The sequence below is a fragment of the Drosophila arizonae genome, chromosome 4 (assembly GCF_054131065.1).
Source record: "Drosophila arizonae isolate 15081-1271.41 chromosome 4, UAZ_ARI_1.0, whole genome shotgun sequence".
NCBI lineage: Eukaryota > Metazoa > Arthropoda > Insecta > Diptera > Drosophilidae > Drosophila > Drosophila arizonae.
In genome coordinates, this window is record NC_142924.1 from 14,022,406 (window position 1) to 14,048,155 (window position 25,750).

The following is a 25,750-nucleotide window of genomic DNA, read 5'->3' on the forward strand; positions in this document are numbered from 1 at the left end:
TTGCTGAGCTGCCGATCAATTATCTTCAGCAGTAGGTGGTTTGTGTCATCGCTATAGTAGGAAAACGGCGATTACAGTGCTGCCCAACAACCAAATGCAGCAATAGAATATAGAACATTCGTTAAGTATGGCAACAGCAGCTGGTTTCTGTCATCACTAAAGCGTTGATCTGACTGCACTTACAGTGGCATCCTAAATAAATGTACCGCTCACAACGAATACACAATTTAACAGTTTTTTATTAACGCAAAGAACTGCGTTATTAATTCAACTTTATCTAGAATAAATTCATACATTAAAAAGTATAAGTATAATATTAAAATTAGTAAAATACTGTCCGCGATTAGCCACAGATAGAAGCTTACAAACTAGAAATCACTCAATCGACTAAGTTAAGGCAAACTAGGAAGGCTTTGTACATGGAGGTTACGCTTGCACCAGGAATCTTATTTGCGTATGAAAGACATCTACTTCGGGCTGTATTCATCGTCTAGCCGTATGGCCAAATTAATGTGACCCTCGCCGCTGGTCGGCTCAATGGGTTTCATTGTGGTAAAGATCACTGGTTCATCGCACTTGAAAACGTCCTCGCTGACGGCGGGATTGTCAATGCCCTTGGCTGTGAGCCTCAGCACGCTGCGTCGCTGCACTGCATCAATGATGACCGATATAAGCCAGCCGAGGAAGACAGTTAGCAGGCAGCCCACCATGCTGAACCACATGTAACTCATGCGAAATATGGGCCAGGAGCTAAAGAATGTAGAGTATTCATTAGCATCGCATGGTTAAAAAGTCTTCTAGAGCTCGCGCAACTTACGTAAAGCCGTGCTCCGCCGGTGGCAATAGGCTCTCGCTCAGCAAGTCGTCGATGATGCCCGTCACATTCACATGGCAATCGCAATGCTCCACGGATGTGGGCAGTGCTGGTGTCTCCACATTGGCTATTTGCGCCACGACGCCCACGAATATGACCAGAGCCAGTGAGAGCAGGCCGCCATAGAAGGCGCCCTTCGTATTCGCCTGCTTGCAGGCAATTCCCAAGACGAATAGACCCAGCGTAACGCCGCCAATAAGTCCGTTCAGCGTCAGTGTGGCCTGGAGCACACCGCCCAGGTGTTCCACAATGAAGACCAGACCAAAGGAGCCGACGCCATAGCCCAAGGACATCCATTTGGCATAGGTAGCGCCCTTCTCGGGCGAAATTTTAATGTTCATGCCATTGATCAGCAAATCCTCGCAGGTGACAGCCGAAAGAGAGTTCAAAGCGGAGGCAACAGTGCTGCAAGTATAAAATACGGTAAAGTAAATGAAAAGTTATTTTTATACCCTCAATATATATCAGCTAAAGCTGATCCTCAACCCAAGCTACTCTAGACCTACCCCAAGCTAGCTGCAAAGATGCCCGCCACAAAGATGCCCGCAATGGTGTAGACATGATCATAAGTGTTGATCACATAGTAGGGCAACAGCTGATCGGAGGCGGTGATGCGCCCCACGCTCAGCGGATCGCAGTCCGCATAGTGGGTGAAGACCATGAGACCCGTGTAGAAGTTGAGCAGGAAGACGAAAACCAGTCCAATGATGGCGAAGCCCAGGGCAATCTTGGCCAGCTTCAAGGACTTGAGCGACATGCACTTCTGCACAGACGCCTGATTGGTGCAGAACAGCGAAGTCCAGTAGAAAAAGCCGCCAATGACCACAGACCAGACGGTGTGACGCGTTGTGGGACTGGGATCGAAGCTGCAAGGCAGATGATCAAAGATTAGCGAGAATTCACTGTAGTTTGGGTTAGTCACTTACTTGAAGAACTCCAGCCGACTGCGTTCAGCTGCAGTTTGAAAGACTTGCACGGGACTGCCACTATAGAAGCAGCCCAGGAGAACGATCAGAACCAAGGAGACGGCCAGAACAGCAGCCTAGGAATAATTACAAGATATAAGCAGATGCCAAGGATAAATCGAAGCCTGGGACTCACCTGAAAGGAATCTGCTATGACGCACGCCTTGATGCCGCCCATCGAGGAGTAAAAGACGCAGACCACATAGATAAGAATAACTGCGATTTTGGTGTCCAAGCCAGTTGCCTTGGACAGAGCAATGGCCGGAGCTAGGACGGCCACGGCCGTGTAGAAGCACATCTGCAGAGCAAGAGACAGGAAATGGAGATAAAGCCACATGCTGAGTGAATATATTCTCAGTCATCTTACCTGTATAACGTAGAGCACTGCGCCCAGGATGCGTATCTCCTTGCCGAAGCGTATGCCCAGATACTCATAGCAGCTGGTCAGCTCCATTTTGAAGTAAATCGGATAGAAGACCTTGACAGCCACGGGTATGACCAGCAGCATGGGTATCACAATCAGCACAAACTGTGTGCCCTGGAAGTACATCTCGGAGGGATTGCCCAGCAGCTCAATGGCCGTGATGAAGCTCGTGGTTAGGCTGAGCGTCACGGGCAGCAAGCTCATGCCAGAGCCAAGCAGGAAGTCATCCGAGGAGCTGCCGCCCGTCTGGAAGAAGCCATAGAAGATGCCAATGCCCAGCGAGACGACCAACATGGACAGCAGTATGACGTAGTCAATGCCAGAGAAGGTGGCCTTGTGCGTGGGCTCGCTGCATTCCTCCAAGTCGAGGCCAGCCTTCAGCTGCTGGGTCTTGAAAGCCGACAGCAGCAGCGTGGCTGCATCATCGAACTGCAAATGCTCCTCGGACGTAGCCGAGGACTCGCCGCGCACAATCAAATACTTCTGCTCAGGTGTGATGGGCACCTGCTGCCGCTGCGGATCCTGCTTCAGTGTGTGCGCGTTAATAGAATGCGCCAGCGCGCAGAGCGTCAACAATTTCAAAATGGTGCCGAACATGTTGCCCAAGTGTCTCCTCAGAGGTGTTCAACTAGAGTGGATTTGATGCAGTGCTCTCTCAACCAGAAACTGCATAGGAATTCATAAATAACACATCAATAAAATTTAGTTATAGATGAGTTAAAAGATAGCTCAGATATTGTATATGTATAACTAATATATAAAGTCTTGATAAGTTCAAGGCTTTGCAGTGGCGGCAATTACAAAGTTTTCTTGCTGTAGGCGTCGTTAATCAATTAAGTTTCGGAATTTGTATCTGTATATGTATCTGTAAATTTATCTGCGAGATATATGTATGTACAATTCATGTAGCCAATGAGACGCAGTTCAACTCGGAATTTATCATTTCCTTACATAAACAATTTGATTAAGCCGCCTCTGTCAATTACTCAATGTATTAATATTCATATTTTTTATGAGCCCTAAGTAAAACATTCTTCGAGGACATGGAAATCAGTTGAAGACTTGAATTTTGGAATTTTGTTTACAGTGTATTATGATTGTGGAAATTGATTTGATATTGACATAATAAATAGTTAGTATTGATTTCTGATTAATAAATTATATGAATAAAATTTATTTATTCTTGAACAACATTTTGTTTGTAAGTTTAAATTATAATATAAAAATATATATAATTTTAATCAAATAATTAAGATAAAACTGAATTCAATTTAATATTATCTAAATTTTGTTTTTATGGGTCTGACATATTTATTATTCATAATTATTTATTTATTTATTTATTTATTTATTTATTTATTTATTTATTAAATGAAAGAAATTACAACCTCGTAGTATTAATTAAAACTAAATTAGTAATTTAATAAAATAAAGCATTTTTATACAACATTTTTTATTTTGTGAAATGTAGTCATAGATATTTGATCATAAATTGAATTCCTTCTATTAACTGACTCATAAAAATACAAATAAATATTAATATTCAATATATGAAAGGCAACTCCTGGCCCATAGGCACAAGTGAGAAACATGCACGCGATTCAATGAGCTTTAAGCAAACTTAACTGGTTTATATCGGAAATATCGGCTCGTGCCAGTTTTGGCTAGAAACTGAGACTGGGCCCAAGAAACAGGCGCAAGCAAGCGACACTTTCCCAGACGAAGTCCAAAGAGACAGAGAATTGGGGTAGATCGGGCAGGCAGCCGAGACGGAAAGAGATTCTTTAACGGAGCAGCAGCTCTCTCCCTCTCACTAACACTCTCTCAATATGTCTTTATCGGTCCTTCATCTTATATCGCATTTTCTTTAGCCTCTCTCCCTGTCACGCTCCCTCTCTTCCCCTCCTCACCTCTCCCTCGCTCTCTCTCTCTCTCTCTCTCTCACACACACACACCGTGTTAATCGATCTCTTTCATCTCTTCAGCATCTTCAGCATCGCCTTCCGTTTGCGATCTGTGTGAAATGAAGCTCAATTAATATGCGCGTATCTTGGGACAGCATTTCGCTCTGCGCCTATCACGATGTGTGTCCATTATTGAGAACAATAATATCAGATATATATGATTTCATAATAAAAGTAGCGAAGAGGAAAGCTGCAAGCTGCACACGAGCTGTACGCAATTCCATTTGACATTTAAAATTTGCTGTTGCTGTTATGTGCACAAAAAAAAAAAAAAAAACTTTTTATAAACTGTTTACAATTTACGAGTATTGCGAAAACAAACTCTGTAGATATCGTCTGACAGAATGAGTTACTATACTAAGACAGATGTCCAATTAATGTATATAACTGTAACTGTAAATATTTGCATTAACATATTTCATTTTTAACGGTATGATTATAATTTATATAATGATTCTCTGCTTCATTTTTAACCCATTCACAATTTTATTCTCTCTTCTAGTTTCATAATAGTTTGGAAGTATTTATTAACAATTTACACAGTTACAGTCATGCTAATTATAAATTGTGAAAAATGAGTTCTTCGAAAAATATATATATTTTGTTCCACTATATATACTATATGTGCTCCAATTGAAAAAGGTATATTGATGGGAGTAGTGCTCATCCGTCGTACGAATACAAATTATTGAAACGATTCACTAGAAAGTTTACAAAATAAGATTTATGGTTTACGCCCATTTGCCAATGCAAATCAGCAATTATCATATTTTTCACAATTTACGACGTTAACCAAACTACAGATTTAAATAAAGAAAGGAGAGTTTTTGAAGATATAGACATATATGCAAATTGTAGATAAATATATCATGATTATGCATAGACAGCTCTCTCACAGAATTTAGCAAGCTTAAAAAAATGTATCTATTAGACTTTCAGAGAGTTTGAGAAAACTCTATAAATCATATTTAAAGTGCTGAGATAATCAAATTGTTAGCCACCATTACAGTGAGACCCGAACCCTAATATCTATTTATTGATTTAGAGATTTTTTACATTGAGCAATATTATGTTGTTATTTCTTTTATTATTAAACATTTATACTTAATATTTCATTAAAGTTGTTTACATTTTTATTTAATTTCATATTTACATTTGGTAATATAATTATATAATTTTTATGACTATCAGAAATGTTTTATCCAGTCTTTTGTCTATTTGCTCTATTGTTTATTAATTAGCTTTGCATGTGCAGCTCAATTAAACTTTAATATCAATTAATTAATTTGTTTACTAAATTCAAAATAATATAAAAAATTCAATTATTTTTTTTTACTCACAACTATATAAAATTATTTAATCCTTTGGCGTAAAATCCTTTCAAAAACGGCGCTGTTGTTTCTTTTTATGCACAAACTAAGTTAAAAATGTTCTGAATTGTATTTGCAAAATAAAGCCGCGATTGTTTTTATATTTCATTAATATTATATTCGCGGCTTTACAACTTTCCTTTAAGTACAAAAAAAGCACTGAGCACTAGAATTTCAAAGTCACAAAGTATTTGTTTATTATTTTTTCTTGTGAATTGAACTTAATCCTTGTTGCCTATTTGAATACACAAATTGTGATTGTTGTTTGTCGTAGTTCTCGTATTTCTCGTAGCTCGAACGAATTGAATGTTTTCAAATGAATGACTTTGTCAGCGGATCGTTAGGGGCTTTTATATGGCCAGCAGCCGATCGATGCGACGCCAAATCGCTCAGTGCCTCAGTTTCTTGGACAAGAGGCAAGAGAGAAAGAGAGAGAGAGAGAGTATTGCAAAAGCCCTAAAAAGAGAGCAATAGAGAGTCTGTCCAACAATTGGCAAAAAGATCAGAAAAAGAGAGAGAGAAAGAGAGAGTTTGGGAGCAGCGCACTCGACGCAGACCTGGCTGAAGCCTTAATTGATATCTTGAAGCAATTCATAATAAATAAATGCATTTTGTAATTTTTATATTTTCCACTTATAAACTTGGGATTGTGCCACTAAGTTGAAAAAAAAAAAAACAAAACAAAAAAACTTTTTTTTTTATTAACAAATGCAATTTAAGAACTTTCTTAATAATGTAGTGTACATTATTTTTTATATTTTTATTATAATATTGTGAGCAGATATTCAATATGTATATCTCTATTTTCTATACACCCATAAAAATTGCGTGAATAGAGAAAATGTTTATTTTTTTTTTTTAAGTGTTTGTAACAGTATATATATTATTGACCAGAAGCAAAAGTCAAATCAATCTAGTTCCATCTGTCCGTCTGTCACATTGTTCATTTATCTGTCTATACATCGTCTCGAAACCTATTAAGATAAAGACATGATTTCATATCATTTTTTTCTATAGCACCCCCAGTTCCAACTTTTCCACTTCAATAGATTAAAGTTGCTATCAAACTCGAGTCATTTGAGTATATCTCCTACGCATCAAGAACTTGAATCATACTCGTTATCTATATCATTTTAAACTTTGATAGGTATAAAATGGTTTACAATTTACAAGGTTTGGGAGATAGAGAAAAAGAGTAGCTGCCACATTCTCCCTGTGTCTCAGTTAGACAACAGCAACTCAGCACATGATTACGGTTATTTGTTATATTCATATATAATTATTCATACACACCCGAGCCCGACTTGTCAACTCTCTCTTGTTGATATTTGCGTGTTGAAAAGGCAATTCTAATATGGACATGCAAAAGGGATTTGCGGAATATACTGGAGACAGCTTCTTTGAAGCGGAAACTTCATCAGCAATTGAATCGAAGGTGCCGCCTTCTCCTCCTCCTCCGCCTTCTCCTCCTCCTCCGCCTTCTCCTCCTCCTACTAAGACTCCCTATTAGAGTATAAATCAGAGAGCGTTTTACGCAAAACGGTTTAACGCCGTTTCATTATACGACTTTGAGATTGAACCCCACCACTAACGCTCTTTTGTGAGTACAAAAAACTGACAAAGGAAAAAAATTGCAGCAATTAATATTTGACCATATGTCTACACGATTTTTATCTCAATTGGTGCGAGGGGGATATCTTACGTCTCGTGGTTATGCATAGACAGGCATATACATATATTTGGTGTCTGATGTTTGGATAACGATAACGAGTTCGATCTGGTACCGATTTACAGCAAGCAAGCGGCAGCAATGGGCTTGTGTTCATGTTAATAGAAAATTATTTGTTTACAATTATTTTTATGTTCTTTTCGCTCTTCTTGCAAAATGTTGCTAAAGTGTTTAATATTAATTGAAATGTATTAGAAATTGGAATTGAAACCATTTGTCACATCAAAACGAAATAAAAGAAGCAGAAATCGTGTACATAGCAATAAATTTTTATTTAAATGTAGTAATTGTCACAAGGGTTTCACTTTTGCACATGTACGCCCCATGTGCAATAATTTTAGCAATAATTAAAAGAGCGACGCATATTGATAAAATTAGGATTAGCTTGATGGGATTTATGTGGCAGAGTGTATTTTAAAGTGCATTTTTATTGATTGACTCTTCACCAAGAAAATGAGTACTGCTACAATATTAGCTTTTTTAATAATATAATATGTATACGCTAAAATTGAAAATTTTTTCGTTGGCATTTGGCCTTTGGGCTGCTGTCTGTACGCCCCTGAAAATTGGAAGAAAAACATATAGAAAAGAAAGCGTAAAAGTCAATTGTTAATTGTTCCTATTAATGAAAGTGGGCGTTAAAATTGCAAAAATTGACGGCGTCTTACATAAATAGCATTAATTATTGAATTTGTCTCAATTAGAAGCAGACTTGATATAAGCTTATATGACTCATTGTACAGAGATCATCAGGTAACAACTGCTAAGTCACATTCACTTTTTTATTCAAACTTAACAGTGCGCGCCATTATAACTGCTGTAAACATAAATGTTAAACTCAAAATGGTGCGGTTATTGTTTCCCAGCAAACGATAGTATCGTCAAACGTTCACAGCTCTAAGGAAAAACAAAACTTGTGAATCTTGCTGAAAATATAAAATTTGTTGTAAAAATAAACATATCTGTTGATATTTTTGCGAATTATGAGTGCTCCAGCAGCCCCGATGGGCATACAGTGCACCGCGGGTGCGGTGCCTATTCGAAATGAAAAAGGTAAGCTAAGCGGGAATCCTCGGGCAAGCAAAACCAAATAACAAATATTTTCGCCTTGTTCCAGGGGAGATTTCTATGCAAAAGGTTAAGGTACAGCGTTATATATCTGGTAAGCGACCCGATTATGCACGCGCTGACTCCAGCTCGGATGAGAGTGATGATGATGACTTCGTGGATACTCGAAAGCGCTTGGAGCGACATAAAGCGGAGCGCCACAAACTCGAGCTGTCGCGTCGAGAAAGTGGAGACGAGAAGACAGAAGAGCAAGAGGATGAGGCAGAGATAGATGATCCACGGCTTCGGCGTCTGCGTGCACGACCAGTGGATACTGAAGATTTGGAGCGCGAACGCCGCGAGCGTCACAGACACATTCATGAGCCGGAATTAATGGAAAGCGCTAGCGAAGATGAAGAACCTGCTGCAGACGAAAACGGCGAGCAGCAGCGACGATTAGAGCGCACTACCAATAAGATCACCCTGGCATCAGAGTCCGACACGGACTCAGAGCTAAGTGACACTGAATTGGAGAAGCGTCGCTTAAGGTTGCGATCACGTATGTTGCAGCAGCAGCGAGAGGAAGAAGTGCTCCAAAAAGAAGACGAGAAACAATCGGAATCATCGGAATCGGAGAGCTCCGAATACGAAGAAGAAACAGAGAGCGAAGAAGAAAACGAACCGCGTCTGAAGCCGCTCTTTGTGCGCAAACGAGATCGAGCGACCATACAAGAGAAGGAACGTGAAGCTCAGAAACAAAAGCAATTGGAAGCCGAGGCCAAACGAGCTGCAAAAGAGAGAAGACGCGCCACATTGCGAATGGTGGAGGAGAGTGTAAAGAAGGACTTGGAGAAGATCAAGCCAGAGACCAACGAAGCATGCATAGACGATGTGTGCACAGCCGATGAGAACGATGAGGTGGAGTACGAGGCATGGAAATTGCGCGAATTGAAACGTATGAAACGAGACCGAGAAGAGCGCGAAAAGTAAGCTAACTACTTAGTCATAGTATGTCAGGAATGTAAATATTAACTGAAAATCTTTCTATTTTAATTTGCAGCGCTGAACACGAAAAACTGGAAATCGAGCGTATGCGCAATCTCACCGAAGAGGAGAGACGCCAGGAGCTCCGGTCGAATCCCAAACTCGTTACCAACAAAGCAACCAAAGGCAAATATAAATTCCTGCAAAAATACTATCATCGTGGCGCGTTCTATCTGGACGAGGAGAATGAAGTGCTGAAGCGAGACTTTGCCCAGGCTACGCTAGAAGATCACTTTGATAAAACCATTCTGCCCAAGGTGATGCAAGTGAAGAACTTTGGACGCTGTGGTCGTACCAAGTACACGCATTTAGTTGATCAGGATACCACAAAATTCGATTCACCATGGTATGCTGAGACGTCCAATAACATGAAATTTCATAACGAGCGCGCCGGCGGCATGAGGCAGCAATTCGAGAAGCCAACGGGCTCCAAACGGAAGAAGTTGGAATAATAAAAATAAAAGTGTAAAGTGGAAAAATAAATACAAATTAGAATATAATCTCCAAATACATAACTGGCAAACAATTTTTACAAAAACATAATTTGGTAAATACAATCGGTACATATACAGACTACAGAAAATATATAATCGGATTAAACGCTAGCCAATAACAATGTAAATCTGACAACGGGCTTTATACACTTTAGTTGAGTGATTTTACGCCTATTTATATCTATTTACTTATATCTACTAAATGTAGCTTGTGCTCGTCCAGCAGCCCCAAATTATGCTGGACAACCGCCTGCATGACACCCTCTGTTGTAATATATTGTACATCTTTGTAGTTCCTGAGAAGCGACCAGACGTGCTTATCTTTCTTACTAGCAATCGCATATAGTTTAATATTGCTCGCAATCGAAGGGACCTTCGCGTGCACGGTTCCACCGGCGCTTTCAATAATAGCTGTGAAGAAATGGAGGAATCTTAGTACAACTGAAATTATGAAGTTAGATTCAATTACCTTTCATATCGTTGGGACTCGGCTGGATGTCCCCACCGAGCATGAATTCGATTCCTTTCAATAAGCTGGGATTTTCAAATACTGATAACGGCTTAAACTTATAAGTCTCCTCAAATTTCTCGTCCTTGAATATATGATCCGGTTCCACAATAATGGAACACGTTTTCTTCATGGCATGCAGCCATTGAGTGGACAAAATGGGTTTGTTCCCTGCAACTCCAACCAAAAACTTGTAAGTGCGTTCTCCTCTATCCATGATGAGCAAATCACATTCTACTGGATCATTGGTAACTTCAATAGCATCTATAAAGAGTGAGAGATATTAGATATTGAAATTTTGCTGTAATCAAAGATATTTAAGAAAATACTTTTTAAGGCCGTCAAGACCGGAGTCAGCTCAGCGTGATTGCACATAGATAATGCTAAACGAAGTTTTCCCGACCTTTTTATTTTCTTGATGTAGTCGTTGATTTCTGAAAAACATGAAATGTATTAGAAATTGTTTGTTATCAAATACATTCATATATTACCTATTAGTGGATTCCTATTAGCCTGCTTACTTCTACGAGTATCTGTAATTAAATCAAATTGATTTATATGAAATCTTAACTGATCCAAACTGTGCATACTCATTTTTCGGGCATTAGAGCTAGTTGTTGGCTCGTCCTCAATAGTTTCCAATGATGACCTACTGCTACTCCGCAAACCTTTGTCAGATGCATCACCATTAACCTCTTTCGTGTCCTTAACATTTTTTAATGTTGGCTTGGCAGCTGTATATGATACAATTATAATATAATCATGTATGTAAACCGTATAAACTCACAATCAGATTTTCTCGTAGCTGCGCGCGCACTTCCAGCTTTGTCTTTTTTGGCTCCCTTAGCTGCACGCCGGGTTTCTTTTTTTGGGATCGGTATATCCTCCTCTTTTTTATCTTTGGTAATTTCTTCACCATTTTCTTCAACAATATTGTCGATTAACTGAGAGTGTCTTCTTGTTTGTCGACTAACGGGTAGTACATCCTGATTGACAACTTTATCATCACTTGAGTCATTTGCCTTCTTAGATTTTCTTGATTTAGTTACAGCTTCTTCAATTTCCGTTGTTCCATTTTCTTCTGCAGTTTTAACTTCACTCTTAGCATCGTTGCTCTGTTGTCCAGATTTCTTGCTGCCACGTGGTCTGCCCCGCACTCGTACTTCCGTTTGATCAGATGCCTTAGTCTTTTGAGTCTTTGCATCTGAGGCACTTTCAGTAGTTAGCTGATCTTTTTTAACGCGTGTCTTCTTTGGAGCTGCAAGGGAATACGAATTTATTACTTAAATACAAATTAGTATTTAACTATTTCTTGAATATTTACGCGTATCCTCGTCAGCCATTGAAGGTCGCTTCAATCGCGTCCTTTTTTCTTTCGTAGGCCCTGCAAGTTTGCTCTCCTCTGCTTCGGATGGTGCGGAAGATTTTGAGATTCGTCTTGTGCGTATTTTTTTACAAGCTATGTAGAAAATACTTGTATGAAAAAATAAATAGACTATAAACTATTAAAACATACGTGATGCTTCTGGTGATTCTGAACGAGAGGAAGAACGTTTGCGACTGCTTTCTAAGTTACGCTGGTTCTCCTGCTCTGTGGATTGTGGACTCTGAGAAAAAGAATAAATTAAATAAATGGAAATGACTCTTAAGGCATTTACTAAGAGACTCTTTCAGAATATACCTTGATTCCAGCATTTTCGATAGTGTTTTTTCCTTGCTCAACGATACTTTCCTCAGCATCATCGGATGAAGAAAGGCCAATCAGTTGGCTGAGGTCTTTATCAAGTTCATCTCCAATTTTAATTGAATTAGGAACTTGCAGGCAGTCAGCATCCTTTTTATCAGCTAGAAAAACATTTCAAAGAATTAGAAATTAACATTAACATTTGCAATTTTACCTGGAGCTCTAGCACTGATTGACACGGGAGATATAAACAACTGAGTCTCCAACATATCTTGCGTGTTGTCAGCTATTTTGGCAGTGATACTCAAAATTGCGTCTACTGCTTTATTAGGAGTTGCTGCAAAAGTTGTAGGGGGCTTAATGAACGCCTGTGTTGCTATATAGTCCTCCAAATTATCATCGGCTGCATTCAATCTGGGATCTGAAGGGATTTTATTCGTAGGAAATACTTGAGTTTCTATGAAATCCTCATTATGGCTATGGACTTGGGCAGTAATACTCAATCGTGTGCCCATCAACTCCTTCGATTTTGGCATAGGAGCTCCAGGTCTGACAAAGACCTGTGTGGCAATGAAGTCTTCCAAAGTATCATCAGATGTACTCGATTTTCGTCGTGGCAATCCTTTGGGAAATGGTTGCGTTTCAAGAAAGTCCTCCTCATTTCCTTTCGTATTCGATACAAAGCTTTTTGGCTCTACATTTGTTGCTGGAAATGCCTGCGTCGCTACGAAATCTTGGCAGTTATCCAGTAGCTCCGTCGGAATGGAATCTGGCGTCTGCAAGCTGGCAACTACTGGTTCCTTCTGTTTGTCAACGACTTTAGTCGATGGACTGCAGAGCACGGTTGCAGGCAGATTTAAATCCGGTGAACTTCCTTTTTGAATAGCGTTGAGCACATCAAATATATCTGGAGTGCAATCAGCATCATCCTGAAGCTCTCCTGAACCTTTTTCTGCTAGAGATAAATCTGGAGTTAAGCAGATATCCCCTCGGGAAGACAAATCATCAGCCTTGGTGCTGTTCAATGCAGTGCATTTTGAATTGGATGCAGACCAATTCAAGGCACTCATATCCGGATCAGCTCCAGTGGTATCTAAAAGGCAGATAGTTTGAGCAACTATTTACAGATAAGATAAGATTTAAGCTGGAGTTACCCTTTGGTTGCTTGGCAGGTGGCAACATCTCCAACTCTCTATTTCCAAGTATAAGCGATGCGTCAAAATCGTCAATGGCATCTTCATTGAATTCATTGAAATCTTGAGTGCAAATGCGTATTTGAGTACCGAGCTCTGAACAATCATCCTCGTTGATAATATCTAACTCCTGATTCATTGGAATAGGATTATTACTAGCATTGAGCAGAATATCTTGAGTTTCAGGTATTATAAAATCATCGCCTAATGATATCTTCGATGATTTGCTATCCTTTGCAGGTCGATCCAAGCAAAACGCCTGCGTTTCAGGAATGACGAAACTATCTGTAATTCCTGTATTGTTGGCTGATTGAGGCTCCGATTCGGGAATGTTGAAGCTACCATCAGTTATATTAGTCGACTTATCTCCTCTGGTGGCCTCTCCAAAGCCGCTGGAATCGTTAGCCTGTCCATAAAAGAAAAAGCCATTATTATTATGCGTCTCAATTTCTATGGTGCTTCACCTCTTCGGTATCCAAGCGATGGACATCGTTAAATCGCAATTTGCCCGTCACATTGCCGAAGGCCAAATCGACGAGTCCATTGATGGCATCTGCTTCGCTAATGCTCTTGATTTCCAGTCCCGTTTTAAGGCCATTCACAAATACATCGCCATTTACAGCTGCTAAACGCACGATTCCGCCGGCTACCCAAACAATTGTAGCATGCGCAAGCTCAACGGACTACAAATTGAAACAACTTTTAATGCCGATTGCATTGAAATCAATCAAAGCAACTCACATCATCGTCAATTGAAAATTCAAGACCCGGCCGACGTCCAACACGATATATTATATCGGGTTCAAGCTTAACCGCTTCCTTGTTGTTGATTTCAATGTTTATGGCTGCCATATTTATAGTATACAATGATTACCCATACAAAAAATGGCGCGAAAATCTGGGAGAGTTTACAAACTACATTTCACTTCACTTCGACCCTATTTTCGATCGACTGACAGTAGCACGTAACAAAGTTAGTAACAAAAATAACGTAAGAATCAACAACAAAAAACGATTTTCCAAAATAAAAAAAAATACTCTGCCAATATAAAAGGAAAGGTAATTCAGCAAATCCTCTTATCCATCTACTGGCCAAGAAGCAGGAATCGAGTGTGACCGCTGTAATGTATTAATGTTACTGTTAATGTTCATGATAATGTTACGAAGAGCTGCCAGACTGTGCACTGTTCTTAACATAAATATCGATGCTGTGCTTATTTAACATTCTAAATTTTTTGACAGGGACGTCAGTCTTCGTGACAAAAACAAATAAACTAGAACAGGAAAACGACATTTATTTGTGGTTTTTTGTAAATAATTTTTCACATGTGTAAATTTGCTTAGTGACAACTAAAATCATGTCCGCACGAATGCTAAAGAAGATGCAGGGCGGCTCAGATATTCTGGCACCGCCGCCAGATGATGAATTAGACAACGACCATTTAACTGACAATGACGAACTCGATACGGTCAGGGGAAAATCGCATTTAAATCCATTTGATTTGGTAAGTACCCATACATATTAAATGTGTGCTGCTAACGTTGAAAATATGGAACTTACAGCTCAACCAGCAGAGTCTCTCTGAGAGCGAATTCAAAGAGGATGACAACGAAACCGAACATCCATCTGCGGCTATACAGGCCAGTACCGCTGCTAAGAAAAAGAAGAAGAAGCGCAAGAAGAAAGTCAAATCGCATGGTAATCATATCAGTAGTGAGGATAACGAGCGCCAAGACAAATATTTAGAAAAAGTTGATCCATTGATTGGCAAAGTGTACGATGCAGTGCCCAAACAGTTGGACAAGACGCCACAACTGACTATAACAGCACCATTAGGAGCTGAAGGGGGTGGCAAATTGGCCAGCAAGAAACTATTGGCGGTAGAACTCAAGCACTTAAATCAACAAAACGAAATGAGACGTACATTTGGCAGGCGCGTTGTCAAGGTTGAGTAAGTTTGTAGGCTCTTAACTGGCGAAACCAGATGATCTAATTACACAATTTTCCCATTAGAAACAAACGTGGTCGCCAAAAGACCACGCTAAAATCCACCTATATGGTAACTGCCAGGGACTCATGGCCGCCATTGACCAAGAATATTATCACTATGAAGCTTCTACCAACAACCGAATCGCCAGGCTCCTCCACTAGTCCGAAAATTCAAAAGAGCGACGAAGAAAATGTGCAATGGTTTACCTTCCAGCATAGTCAGTACTATCAGGGAGTTCAGCACATGTTCTTGTCAGCATTGGAACGCATAGATTCCGAATTCTTGATTACTTTAATTAAGCGCTGTCCCTACCATGTCGATTCGCTGGTTCAGCTGAGTGAGGTTTGCAAAATGACAGAGGACTTTGCTCTGGCGTCCGAATTAATTGAGCGTGCGCTTCTATTGCTGGAATCCTCTCTGCACATCAACTTCAGCTTGACGTCGGGAAATTGTCGTCTAGATTACCGAAGACAGGAGAATCGAGCCTTTTTTATTGTGCTCTTCAAGCACACTCAGTACTTGGAAGAGCGTGCCTGTTGCCGCACAGCCTTTGAGATCTCCAAACTGATACTGAGTCTGCAACCAGATGTTGATCCATTGGCCATGGTACTAGTCATCGACTATTATGCCTTGCGCAGCAAACAATTCGGTTGGCTTGTGGAGTTCTATGAGCAGTACAATACATCCCGGAATCTTGCCCAGCTGCCCAATATGGCATACTCTTATGCACTGGCGCTTTACACATTGCACGGCAAGTGCGACCGTGCCAACGAGGCTCTTCAATATGCGCTGCTCATGTTCCCCGGCGTTCTGCGTCCGCTGTTGGAAGAGATGTCTGTGCAAACGGATAAGCGTGTGCTGGCTTCATCGTATTTCTTTACCGACGTGTCTGGCGAGTGAGTCACGATTAATTCATATCAATGCGCACCAGTCCCAATCTAATCACTAAACTCTCTTTTTCTCTGCAATAGTCAATCGCCAGCGCTTCACCAGCTTGTGTGCTTGTATGTGTGCCGAGCCAAGGTCGTTTGGCGGCAAAATGATGTTCTGTTTTGGCTGGAATCGACTGTAAATACTGTCTTGGATCGCATCGACAGCAAGGATCCTATCATCAATGATTACAAGGAAAAGCGCTCACTTCGCTATAGCGGCACACCACCGCGTCCCATTTTACGACATGTCATACTCTCCGATTTCAAGGAGAAGGTGCCTCTGGCTGTGTTTGTTTCGAAAGAGAAACAGGCTATCATGACCTACGACCCGTTGCCACCCCTTGACAGTGTCAATTGCTACCAACGGTTAGTTAAAGACCAAACTATTCAAAATGATCATTGAAGGAAGCTTTCTTCACTTGCAGCAAATCGTCTTCGAGCAGCAGCCCCACAACCAACACCAACAACTCTGTATCAATGTTTTTTCAGTCGTTGCTGCCATCTTTCAATCTAAACAACATTGCAGCCGCACAACAGCAACCAGATGCTGTTGCCGGAGCTGGCGCTGCCGCACCCGAAATAGTGGGACCACCGCAACGCCAGGCCAACGCTCAAGGCGAAGCAGAAGGTTAAATTTTGATGTGATTTCATCTTTTTTTATATTTGTCAATTAGAGATCAAAAATTATTTCTATAAAATCTGCATATGCATCTTCATTTACTCCCGCAGAAGCTGGTCTTCAGCAATCATTGGTTCTAATGATGGACGCTATGCGCGAGTTTTTACAAAATTTCCGTATTGCCGAGCATTTGCGCTCACCAGAAACAGCCGTTGCTCAGTCAAGCAGCAGCAACGACGACGAAGAAGAAGGATCTAGCGACTATGTGGATTAGAGTCAATGTCAATTAATAACACAACAAACCATTATATCCTTCACAGACACTTAAAGACAACAATGCACCACACTTCTATCCAGTCGAATGGGTTTAATAATTTGCATCGCTTACTGTTTGGAGCATCCTAGAGCGGAGCTCTTGAGTCAGTGTTTTCGAAAAACACTTCGCTTTCTGTTGCATCGGCGTAGCTGTCACAAATTTTAATTATAGCAAATTTCTTATATACATGTGTATCCATTGCATTAAATTCCTTGTCAAAGCTTTAGAACAAATCCATCGGGTATTTTTACTGTTTGGGACAAGGGAAAAATATTGCAGCTTGTCAAGTATGTCACCTTGAGCTTAAAGAATGTTTTATTGATTTAATGAATGCCTTTTCAGTTACGCTTATCAATATAACAAACAGATATTAGTTTTCATCTTTTTCTCTTTTAAATATAAACCGTTTGCAGTTATTGCAATATATAAATATTACTATGACAAGTACTATTTCATATATAATTGTGTTTAGAGCGGGATTCAATGGAGCGCCGTTTGGTGTGTGTGTGTATGTTTTGTATTGTTTGTCGAGTGTGTATGTGTGTTTGTGAGTGTAGGTTATAAAAAGTTACACATATACATATAATCTTGTAGAAGTAATGCACCTTATAAAAAGTTTAACTGGCAGACATTGTTGTTTAAAGATCTTTTAGCTTAAATTCAAAATCAGAATCACACAGAAAATAATCATTTGGCCAAATATGATTTACGCGTATTGCTGATATACAAACATTTAGGACAACTTTAGATCTTAACACATAGAAAATCATTACTAACGGCTAAGCAATACTATAGCGTGGAATACGTGATCGCATATAGAATAGAATAGAAAACGAAATCAAAACGAAAATAATAAGTAATTAAACGCAGCATTTCACAGGCAGCTGCGCAGAGACAACGATTATGATTATGTCATTGTACCAAAGACGGGATTATGACGACAAATGCTGGGACCATACTCCTCATAGGCAGCCTTCGTGTGACACACCTGATAAAACTCGGGCTGCAAAGCAAAATATTTATTAAGTTCAAATAACTCATTTTTTCCCAATCAATGCTTACCGTTGAGGCCAGCATACTGCCTCCAAACCAGACGGCATAGCGCTGCATATGATGCGTAATCACCGAAACATCGATAGGTTTTGGCTGAAATATAAATTCGAATAGATATTATGATTCATTATTGATTAATAATATAAGTCATCAGCATATACCTTAATGCGTCCCTCAGACAAGTTCTCACTGATTCGCAAACGCGTATCCACCGACCGCTTGATGTCTCGTTGAAGGCGTCTACCGAAGTCCTTGAACATAGTCGAGCCACCACTCAGTACAATATTGTTATAGAGAGGGCGACGTACATCAATTGGACAGTTCTGTATAACATTGTCAACAATTTCCGAGAGCGGTATGGTAAAGTCTGGATTCGAGAATTCGGGATGAAAGAAGATCTCCGGTCCGAGGAAACGCTCATAGCCCACATCCACGTTGAACGGTTGTTTTGTGACAGTGTTCAGGCCCGTATAGTTGCGTATCCACTTGTTTGGCTCCGCATCGTACTTGGCAAACTCTTTGGCTATATCTGGACATATGTAGCAGTGTTTCTCTTTAATCGCTTTGGCAGTCTCGAGGCTCTGTTCCGGCGGTATGCCCACTTCTCGTTCACGCAATAAACTCTGAATGAACGACGTAATGTTGCGACCGGCAATCGGTATATGCTTGATGCATGAACCAATCACATAGCCTTCCGCCTGTCGAAGAATTTGGGGTAGAGCAGAAAGCAGAGATAAGATATGCAGGGTAAATAAAAAGTATTGTAATGTACTTACCACGGGAATAACGTGCGTCACACCATCACCGCTGTCTACCACAATGCCGGTTAGGGTTCGCTCTTCCGCGGATCGAGATGCCCAACTGGCGGCCAGGGCTAGCACGGCTTGAACCGCAATATAAAGACCAGGAACATTAAACGTTTCAAACATTATTTCCGCAGTATATTCGCGATTCTCTGGCGTGTTAAGTGGCGGCTCGGTTAACAGAAAGTAATGATCTTCTGGCTCGGCACGCAAATACTTAAACACGCATTGCTCCAAGAAGCGCTCCATAAGATCCCAATCCTCCACCAGGCCATGACGCACAGGATACTGCAAAGGCACAAGATCACAAAACATTATTTTGGGTTTAAAAATTTTTGATAAACAGTTTTTTATCAGCTGTTGTCATATCACGAAGTCATTCACGAGCTGCGATATCGTCGCAAATGCGTGCGCATAAGCCCTGCATAGTTAATGCTGCTTACTCACTTTAATGGAGTAGCCCGTGGCATCGAACGCCTCGTCGCCAATGAAAAAGTCAAGATCCTCGATGCCTTTTGTGACGCGTCGCTTACTAGTGTCGCCAACGCCTGCAGATTCTTTAATTGCGATGGCCGAGGGTATTATAAACTGTGGCTCCTTGTTGCCAGCATAACCCAGTTTGGAGTAGCTGTCAACGTAAACATTGTGTCATTAGTGGAACATTCAGGTTTGTGTACAAATATGGCACGTTCCTCCACTGGCACCAGTTACGAATACCACGCACGAAACTTACCCGGTGCCCACATCGATTACGCATGCCGGTAGCCTGCCTGCCATGTTGACTGAGGATTTGGTTGATTTTGCTATTTAACAGTCTAAATTACACTTTTAGCTTGAGTTTTAGACAACTTTCAATTCGATTGCCTTGCTGATAAACACCAAACTTTATAAATTTTCAACCACACCTCCTCCAGCGACGATGTGTCATTTAGAAAAACTTCGCTCTTTGTCACTCACACACACATTAGCAACACCTATATAGCCAGCGTTGCATTGGTGTGCGATACGTTTTCCAGCACTCTCAAAAATAATCGAAACGATTAGTGTCGGTAACGATAATACATCACACGCTTCGCTCGGACTCGCAAATTTCGGCGGTGTGTGTGTGGCTGCGACAGCCTTTTTCCACGTTTTTCCTATTAGCGTATATTTTTGCAATTGGCCTTGCCAGTGCATCATTTATATCGATAATTTAGCTAAACCTTAGCGAATTGCGGGTGATTAGTGGGTGCTTCTTTGTTTGTGCAGCAATCACAGCAAAACCGGCGAATAGGATTAATCACATACACGAAAATGGAGGCACAAAAATTGACGGAACTGTTGCGCGCAACCATTGATCCGAATCCGGAGCAAAGGAAGGCGGCCGAGGATCAATTAGCACAAGTAAGTGACTAGCTAAATAAATTTTAAAGTGCTCCGACGCGGCCTTCTATATTGAGCCCCACTGGCGCCATCGCCAAAGCATGAAGAAAACCATGTGCTTTTTTAATTGTTCGCTTTTAACCTCCCTCTCTCTGCCTATCTGTGCGCTATAAAAATGTGTGTGGGAATGAGCGTATGTTTGTGTATGTGTGCCCATGCGTCGATGTGCGGGCGTGCTAGTGTCAATAGTAAATTGATATTAGCCAAAAAACAGCAGAAGGCAGCAACTATTTTTTGTTTGCCATACATTTAGCTAGGCCACGATATATGGTCCGCTCGCCCAGCGACCCATTGGCCATGCGGCAACAAGTACTGCAGATGGGCTAGGTGCGGGTGGTGCGTTTACCAATGCACAGAACGAATCCATACATACATGTATGCGTGAGTAAGTGTATGTATGTATGTGTGCTGCACGGTGGCAACAAGTTTATATTCCTATTAATTTTCGGGTATTTGAATATCTTAAAGATTAATTTTCTAGCCCATTTCAGATTACAAAATATTTAATAAAATGTTAGGAATTCTAATTACAAAATTGATAAACACCAAGAATGTAATACTATATTTAAGCAAAATGTATATTTAATTGACAGTAATTAAGTTCCTTCGGAAGCGCGCGCTATGAGACATAACTAATGAATTTTATTCAATTAGCTTAGCATTCTGTACCACTGTTCAAAAGTATCTTATTTTGTGGCTGAGTCAGCTTCTAACGATTTCCATGCCCCTCCTTATTCAATCGGTTAATTAACTTTATCAGCATATATTGCAAATTACTACTACACTGTTCGAAGCTTCTTTAATGGGCAAACGCATGCCATTAGAATATATACATATATATGTATGTAGGGAATGTGCCTAGAATTTTAAATGTTGCGAATTGGGAGGAGCCTCGCGGCTGGTGGCTACATGCATTGCTATTGTTTTATCAATACACGTTTTCCAATCTTTGGATTGGCATGCGAAATTGTATCCATTGTGTGTGCCACCAAATTATATTACTCATTCGCCGTACACCACGTTATGCGGCAGCTGTATAAACAAATCGTCAGACGGAAAACCTATTTACAAATGTTCTCTCGCCCAGATACACAAAATCATTGGTTTTGTGCCGACCATTCTGCAAATCGTCATGCAAACCACACTGGAGCAGCCGGTGCGGCAGGCGGGTGCAGTCTATCTAAAGAATCTGATCAACAGCAGCTGGTCGGATCACGAGACAAAGCCTGGAGAGCCCATACCATTCTCCATTCACGAACAGGATCGCGCCATGATACGCAGCGCCATTGTGGATGCTATTGTACATGCTCCCGAGCTGATTAGGTAAGATGCAATGACATAATGCAATGTTTCAGAAATTGATAAATATAATCATGCTTGTGCTGTGTGCTCTACAGAGTTCAACTGTCTGTCTGTGTGAACCATATCATTAAGAGCGATTTCCCTGGCCGTTGGCCCCAAGTGGTGGACAATATTAGCATATACTTGCAAAATCAAGATGTGAATGGCTGGAATGGCGCCCTGGTCACCATGTACCAGCTGGTCAAGACTTACGAATACAAGCGCTTCGAAGAACGCACGCCGCTCAACGAAGCCATGAATTTGCTGTTGCCAATGATTTATCAGCTCATGCTGACGTTGCTCAACGATCAGTCGGAACAATCGGTGCTATTGCAAAAACAAATACTCAAAATTTATTATGCACTAACGCAGTACAGTCTGCCGCTTGACCTCATCACTAAAGAGATCTTCTCTCAGTGGATGGAAATCTGTCGCCAGATTGCCGATCGTGCTGTGCCCGATTGTTCCCACTTGGAAGATGATGAGCGCACAGAATTCCCCTACTGGAAGACCAAGAAATGGGCGTTGCACATCATGGTCCGCATGTTCGAGCGGTAATTAATGTGAGACTTTGATCAGATTTAAATCTAATTCCTTTTATTTAATGTGCAGCTATGGCAGTCCCAGCAATGTTGTTAGTGAAAAGTATCAGAAATTCGCTGAATGGTATCTGCCCACCTTTAGCTCAGGTGTCTTGGAGGTCCTGCTCAAAATCTTGGATCAATACCGCAATCGCGTTTACGTGTCGCCGCGTGTTCTAACGGATGTTTTAAACTATCTAAAAATTGCGTAAGTTTTCTAAATCGAATATTAAATCGCCAAAAATGATAGAATTTTCGTCGTTAGTGTGAGCCACGCCTATACCTGGAAGCTGATCAAACCGCACATGGTGGCTGTTATTCAGGATGTCATATTCCCTATTATGTCATTTACCGACTCTGATCAGGAGTTATGGGAGAGCGATCCCTATGAATACATTCGCCTCAAATTTGGTAAGCAACCAAAACAATTACATTCTTTAGATTTCTTTAACTCATCATATGTCCTCTCCTATATAGATATCTTTGAGGACTACGCGACACCTGTACCGGCTGCCCAGTCGCTGCTGCATTCCGTCTGTAAGAAGCGTAAGGGCATTCTGCCTAAAGCGATGAGCACAATAATGCAAATAATTACCTCACCCAATGCGGACAACAAGCAAAAGGATGGCGCACTTCATATGATTGGTACACTGGCGGATGTTTTATTGAAGAAGGCGCTCTATCGTGATCAGGTGGAGTCCATGCTGACCACCTATGTGTTTCCGGAATTCCAGAATCCCGCTGGTCATATGCGTGCTCGTGCCTGTTGGGTTTTGCACTACTTCTGCGATGTGCAAATCAAGAACCCCCAAGTGCTAGCTGAAACAATGCGCCTGACCACCAACGCTTTGCTGACGGATAAAGAGCTTCCCGTTAAGGTAGAAGCTGCCATTGGCCTGCAAATGTTCCTATCATCTCAAGACGAAGCACCAAAATATGTGGAGTCACAAATCAAAGAGATTACCAAGGAGCTGTTGACCATCATACGCGAAACTGAAAACGAAGACTTGACAAACGTCATGCAGAAGATTGTCTGCACATTCACGGAGCAACTGCTGCCAGTTGCAACAGAAATTTGTCAACATCTAGCCACAACATTTAGTCAAGTACTAGAATCGGAGGAGGGATCTGATGAGAAGGCCATTACGGCTATGGGCCTCTTGAATACAATAGAAACTCTGCTTAGCGTTATGGAGGAACATCCGGAAGTGCTGCTTAACTTGCATCCGATTGTGATTAACGTTGTGGGTCACATATTCCAGCAAAACATTACCGGTAAGTTAATCCTCCTAAACGTGAAGGATGTGTTGATTCTACTCTGCTTATTTCACAGATTTCTATGAGGAAACATTCTCACTTGTGTATGATTTAACATCGAAGTCCATTTCGGCTGAAATGTGGCAAATGCTAGAGCTCATCTATCAAGTATTCAAGAAGGATGGCGTTGATTACTTCATTGACATTATGCCGGCGCTGCATAACTATGTAACCGTTGATACGCCAGCTTTCCTCTCCAATCCGAACCGTCTCCTGGCCATACTGGACATGTGCAAAACTGTAAGCTGATTTGAGGACGTTGCTAGCCATGTTTTATGTTATTCAAATTGTTTTTTATTTAGATGCTAACTAGCAATCCTGGCGAAGATCCCGAATGTCATGCTGCTAAATTGATGGAGGTCATTATCTTGCAGTGTAAAGGACAAATTGATTCGGTGATACACATGTTTGTGGAGTTAGCTCTGTCGCGTTTGACACGCGAGGTGCAGTCATCCGAGCTGCGTACTATGTGCCTACAGGTGGTCATTGCAGCCCTATATTACAACCCACAGCTACTGCTCTCGATTCTGGACAAAATGTCGCAACCAAACAACGAACCAATCAGCTCGCATTTCATTAAGCAATGGCTGCACGATACAGACTGTTTCCTTGGGTATGTGAACCACTACAACTACTACTCTACGAACTCCAATTGTAAACTTACCAATATATTTATGTAGAATACACGATCGCAAGCTGTGTGTCTTGGGTCTGTGTACACTCATTTCACTAGGCGATGCCAAACCTCAAGTGCTTAGCGAAGTGGCGGGTAAGATTGTACCATCGCTGATATTGCTGTTCGACGGCCTTAAACGAGCATACGAATCTCGTGCTCAGGAAGAGGAAGAGGAAGAAGAAGAGGAGGATGGTGATGATTGTGAGGGTAAGATAGAAAATATAGACTGAAAATCAATTTCATGTAAAACTAACATTAATTATTGTCTACAGAGGCTCTATCAAGCGATGAGGATGAAATGGATGAGATGGCACCCAATTACTTGGACAAGTTAGCCGATTACTCGAAAACGAAAGGTGCCGCATCTGGTTTTGAGGTGAAGGCCGAAATCAAAGACGATGATGAGGATTCTGATGATGAAGCGGAAGAGTCCGTTGGTGATTTGAATGAAACTGGTCTCGAAACATTCACCACGCCGATTGACGATGAAGAAAACGACAGTGCTATTGATGAATATTGGACGTTCAAGGAAGTTATAACTGGTAAATCAAAACAAAGCTTCATATATCTAAATAATTGATTACTTATTTATCTTCTGCATTTTTAGCACTTTCTACCCAAGACCAGTCATGGTATTCGCTGCTAACATCGAACCTAACACCTGAACAGGCCAAAGCTCTGCAGGAGGTCGTTTTGACCGCCGACCAGCGCAAGGCGGCCAAGGAATCGAAACTAATTGAGAAACAGGGCGGGTTCGCCTTCCCTCAGACCACCGTGCCGACATCATTTAAGTTCGGATCTTAATTGACTGTGGGACACCGACTTATTAGTACGCTTTTCTTTTGACTTCATTGTTTCTCATATTCTTTCCATAACGAAAAAAAAAAAAGAAAACGAAATAACTAAATAGTAGCTGGCACTTGATATGACGGCTGTTGAGGCAATCTATAGATTCTCGTACATATTTTATGTACACACATTCACACATTTACACGTGTTGCATACATCGATCGGTTGAGCGATGGATGGGTAGGGTGATCGCTTTATATTTATTGTAGATTTATATTTAAAATTTCTATTTTTGGCAATTCCATGCCAACTAAATTATAGTAACATAAGTTGAAAGTCTATTGTATATCATTGTATGTAACTAAAAAGAAAAACTATTTAGAAGTCGTCTCATAGAATGAGATCGCGCCCAGCTAAACATGGATCATACACACTCCAGCGTGAAGTGGTCAGAGAATGAGAATTCAATGTAGAGCATTTCACTTACATTGTCTTTACACACACTTATATAACGTAATAGACGAAGCGATATTTTTGAAAAATAAAAACATTTTTAACGTTTGAATTTAACTTGATTTTCTTGTTGTTTACAAGTATTACTGTTTCCATGGTAC

At 40.8% G+C, this 25,750-nt stretch overlaps 7 protein-coding genes across 7 annotated transcripts; 3 read left to right on the top strand and 4 right to left on the bottom strand.

Moving 5' to 3' along the window:
- Positions 1-295: 295 nt before the first annotated feature.
- On the bottom strand, positions 296-2,860 carry LOC108614668 (sodium-coupled monocarboxylate transporter 1). Its single transcript, XM_018008891.2, has 6 exons — positions 2,207-2,860; positions 1,976-2,137; positions 1,801-1,916; positions 1,381-1,740; positions 818-1,279; positions 296-750 (listed from the first exon to the last, which is right to left on the bottom strand). Exons 1-6 carry the CDS (start codon positions 2,858-2,860, stop codon positions 468-470), a joined length of 2,037 nt encoding a protein of 678 aa, XP_017864380.1. The 3' UTR covers positions 296-467.
- Positions 2,861-5,643: 2,783 nt separating this feature from the next.
- LOC149269159 (uncharacterized) lies at positions 5,644-5,706 on the bottom strand. The gene has a single exon (XM_089466681.1). It carries the CDS (start codon positions 5,704-5,706, stop codon positions 5,644-5,646), a length of 63 nt encoding a protein of 20 aa, XP_089322807.1.
- Positions 5,707-8,182: 2,476 nt separating this feature from the next.
- On the top strand, positions 8,183-9,925 carry Mfap1 (Microfibril-associated protein 1). The gene is made up of 3 exons (XM_018007835.2): positions 8,183-8,379; positions 8,444-9,359; positions 9,434-9,925. The coding sequence occupies exons 1-3, from the start codon at positions 8,310-8,312 to the stop codon at positions 9,867-9,869; spliced, it is 1,422 nt and encodes a 473-aa protein (XP_017863324.1). The 5' UTR covers positions 8,183-8,309; the 3' UTR covers positions 9,870-9,925.
- Positions 9,884-14,179, bottom strand: mu2 (mutator 2). The gene is made up of 13 exons (XM_018007832.2): positions 14,038-14,179; positions 13,761-13,979; positions 13,258-13,702; positions 12,318-13,196; positions 12,101-12,264; positions 11,936-12,026; positions 11,744-11,878; positions 11,207-11,677; positions 11,010-11,153; positions 10,911-10,952; positions 10,749-10,853; positions 10,381-10,683; positions 9,884-10,322 (listed from the first exon to the last, which is right to left on the bottom strand). Exons 1-13 carry the CDS (start codon positions 14,146-14,148, stop codon positions 10,093-10,095), a joined length of 3,339 nt encoding a protein of 1,112 aa, XP_017863321.1. The 5' UTR covers positions 14,149-14,179; the 3' UTR covers positions 9,884-10,092.
- Positions 14,180-14,498: 319 nt separating this feature from the next.
- Nulp1 (Nuclear localized protein 1) lies at positions 14,499-17,387 on the top strand. The gene is made up of 6 exons (XM_018007834.2): positions 14,499-14,801; positions 14,860-15,248; positions 15,311-16,183; positions 16,259-16,585; positions 16,645-16,847; positions 16,949-17,387. Exons 1-6 carry the CDS (start codon positions 14,655-14,657, stop codon positions 17,110-17,112), a joined length of 2,103 nt encoding a protein of 700 aa, XP_017863323.1. The 5' UTR covers positions 14,499-14,654; the 3' UTR covers positions 17,113-17,387.
- A 55-nt stretch (positions 17,388-17,442) lies between these two features.
- Arp3 (Actin-related protein 3) lies at positions 17,443-19,961 on the bottom strand. The gene is made up of 6 exons (XM_018007836.2): positions 19,744-19,961; positions 19,458-19,638; positions 18,984-19,298; positions 18,369-18,905; positions 18,217-18,300; positions 17,443-18,157 (listed from the first exon to the last, which is right to left on the bottom strand). Exons 1-6 carry the CDS (start codon positions 19,785-19,787, stop codon positions 18,062-18,064), a joined length of 1,257 nt encoding a protein of 418 aa, XP_017863325.1. The 5' UTR covers positions 19,788-19,961; the 3' UTR covers positions 17,443-18,061.
- A 108-nt stretch (positions 19,962-20,069) lies between these two features.
- Positions 20,070-25,701, top strand: msk (importin-7 msk). The gene is made up of 11 exons (XM_018007833.2): positions 20,070-20,393; positions 21,520-21,755; positions 21,830-22,327; positions 22,386-22,562; positions 22,620-22,765; positions 22,832-23,629; positions 23,688-23,911; positions 23,974-24,284; positions 24,352-24,554; positions 24,620-24,889; positions 24,955-25,701. The coding sequence occupies exons 1-11, from the start codon at positions 20,304-20,306 to the stop codon at positions 25,149-25,151; spliced, it is 3,150 nt and encodes a 1,049-aa protein (XP_017863322.1). The 5' UTR covers positions 20,070-20,303; the 3' UTR covers positions 25,152-25,701.
- Positions 25,702-25,750: the final 49 nt, after the last annotated feature.

What these genes read in the sequence shown, in the direction of transcription:
- LOC108614668 (XM_018008891.2), bottom strand. Translation starts at nt 2,860, where the DNA reads ATGTTCGGCACCATTTTGAAATTGTTGACGCTCTGCGCGCTGGCGCAT. An exon ending in CAGTGCTCTACGTTATACAG is followed by an intron (nt 2,138 to 2,206) that starts GTAAGATGACTG and finishes CTTGCTCTGCAG; the next exon opens with ATGTGCTTCTACACGGCCGT. An exon ending in ATCTTTGCAGCTAGCTTGGG is followed by an intron (nt 1,280 to 1,380) that starts GTAGGTCTAGAG and finishes TTATACTTGCAG; the next exon opens with CACTGTTGCCTCCGCTTTGA.
- Mfap1 (XM_018007835.2), top strand. Translation starts at nt 8,310, where the DNA reads ATGAGTGCTCCAGCAGCCCCGATGGGCATACAGTGCACCGCGGGTGCG. An exon ending in GCCTATTCGAAATGAAAAAG is followed by an intron (nt 8,380 to 8,443) that starts GTAAGCTAAGCG and finishes GCCTTGTTCCAG; the next exon opens with GGGAGATTTCTATGCAAAAG. An exon ending in GACCGAGAAGAGCGCGAAAA is followed by an intron (nt 9,360 to 9,433) that starts GTAAGCTAACTA and finishes TTTAATTTGCAG; the next exon opens with CGCTGAACACGAAAAACTGG.
- mu2 (XM_018007832.2), bottom strand. Translation starts at nt 14,148, where the DNA reads ATGGCAGCCATAAACATTGAAATCAACAACAAGGAAGCGGTTAAGCTT. An exon ending in ACCTGCCAAGCAACCAAAGG is followed by an intron (nt 13,197 to 13,257) that starts GTAACTCCAGCT and finishes TCTGCCTTTTAG; the next exon opens with ATACCACTGGAGCTGATCCG. An exon ending in GAGTCCCAACGATATGAAAG is followed by an intron (nt 10,323 to 10,380) that starts GTAATTGAATCT and finishes ATTTCTTCACAG; the next exon opens with CTATTATTGAAAGCGCCGGT.
- Nulp1 (XM_018007834.2), top strand. Translation starts at nt 14,655, where the DNA reads ATGTCCGCACGAATGCTAAAGAAGATGCAGGGCGGCTCAGATATTCTG. An exon ending in TTTACCGACGTGTCTGGCGA is followed by an intron (nt 16,184 to 16,258) that starts GTGAGTCACGAT and finishes TCTCTGCAATAG; the next exon opens with TCAATCGCCAGCGCTTCACC. An exon ending in CGCTCAAGGCGAAGCAGAAG is followed by an intron (nt 16,848 to 16,948) that starts GTTAAATTTTGA and finishes TTACTCCCGCAG; the next exon opens with AAGCTGGTCTTCAGCAATCA.
- Arp3 (XM_018007836.2), bottom strand. Translation starts at nt 19,787, where the DNA reads ATGGCAGGCAGGCTACCGGCATGCGTAATCGATGTGGGCACCGG. An exon ending in CCACGGGCTACTCCATTAAA is followed by an intron (nt 19,299 to 19,457) that starts GTGAGTAAGCAG and finishes GTGCCTTTGCAG; the next exon opens with TATCCTGTGCGTCATGGCCT. An exon ending in TGACGCACGTTATTCCCGTG is followed by an intron (nt 18,906 to 18,983) that starts GTAAGTACATTA and finishes ATTCTTCGACAG; the next exon opens with GCGGAAGGCTATGTGATTGG.
- msk (XM_018007833.2), top strand. Translation starts at nt 20,304, where the DNA reads ATGGAGGCACAAAAATTGACGGAACTGTTGCGCGCAACCATTGATCCG. An exon ending in ATACATTCGCCTCAAATTTG is followed by an intron (nt 22,766 to 22,831) that starts GTAAGCAACCAA and finishes TCTCCTATATAG; the next exon opens with ATATCTTTGAGGACTACGCG. An exon ending in ATTCCAGCAAAACATTACCG is followed by an intron (nt 23,630 to 23,687) that starts GTAAGTTAATCC and finishes CTTATTTCACAG; the next exon opens with ATTTCTATGAGGAAACATTC.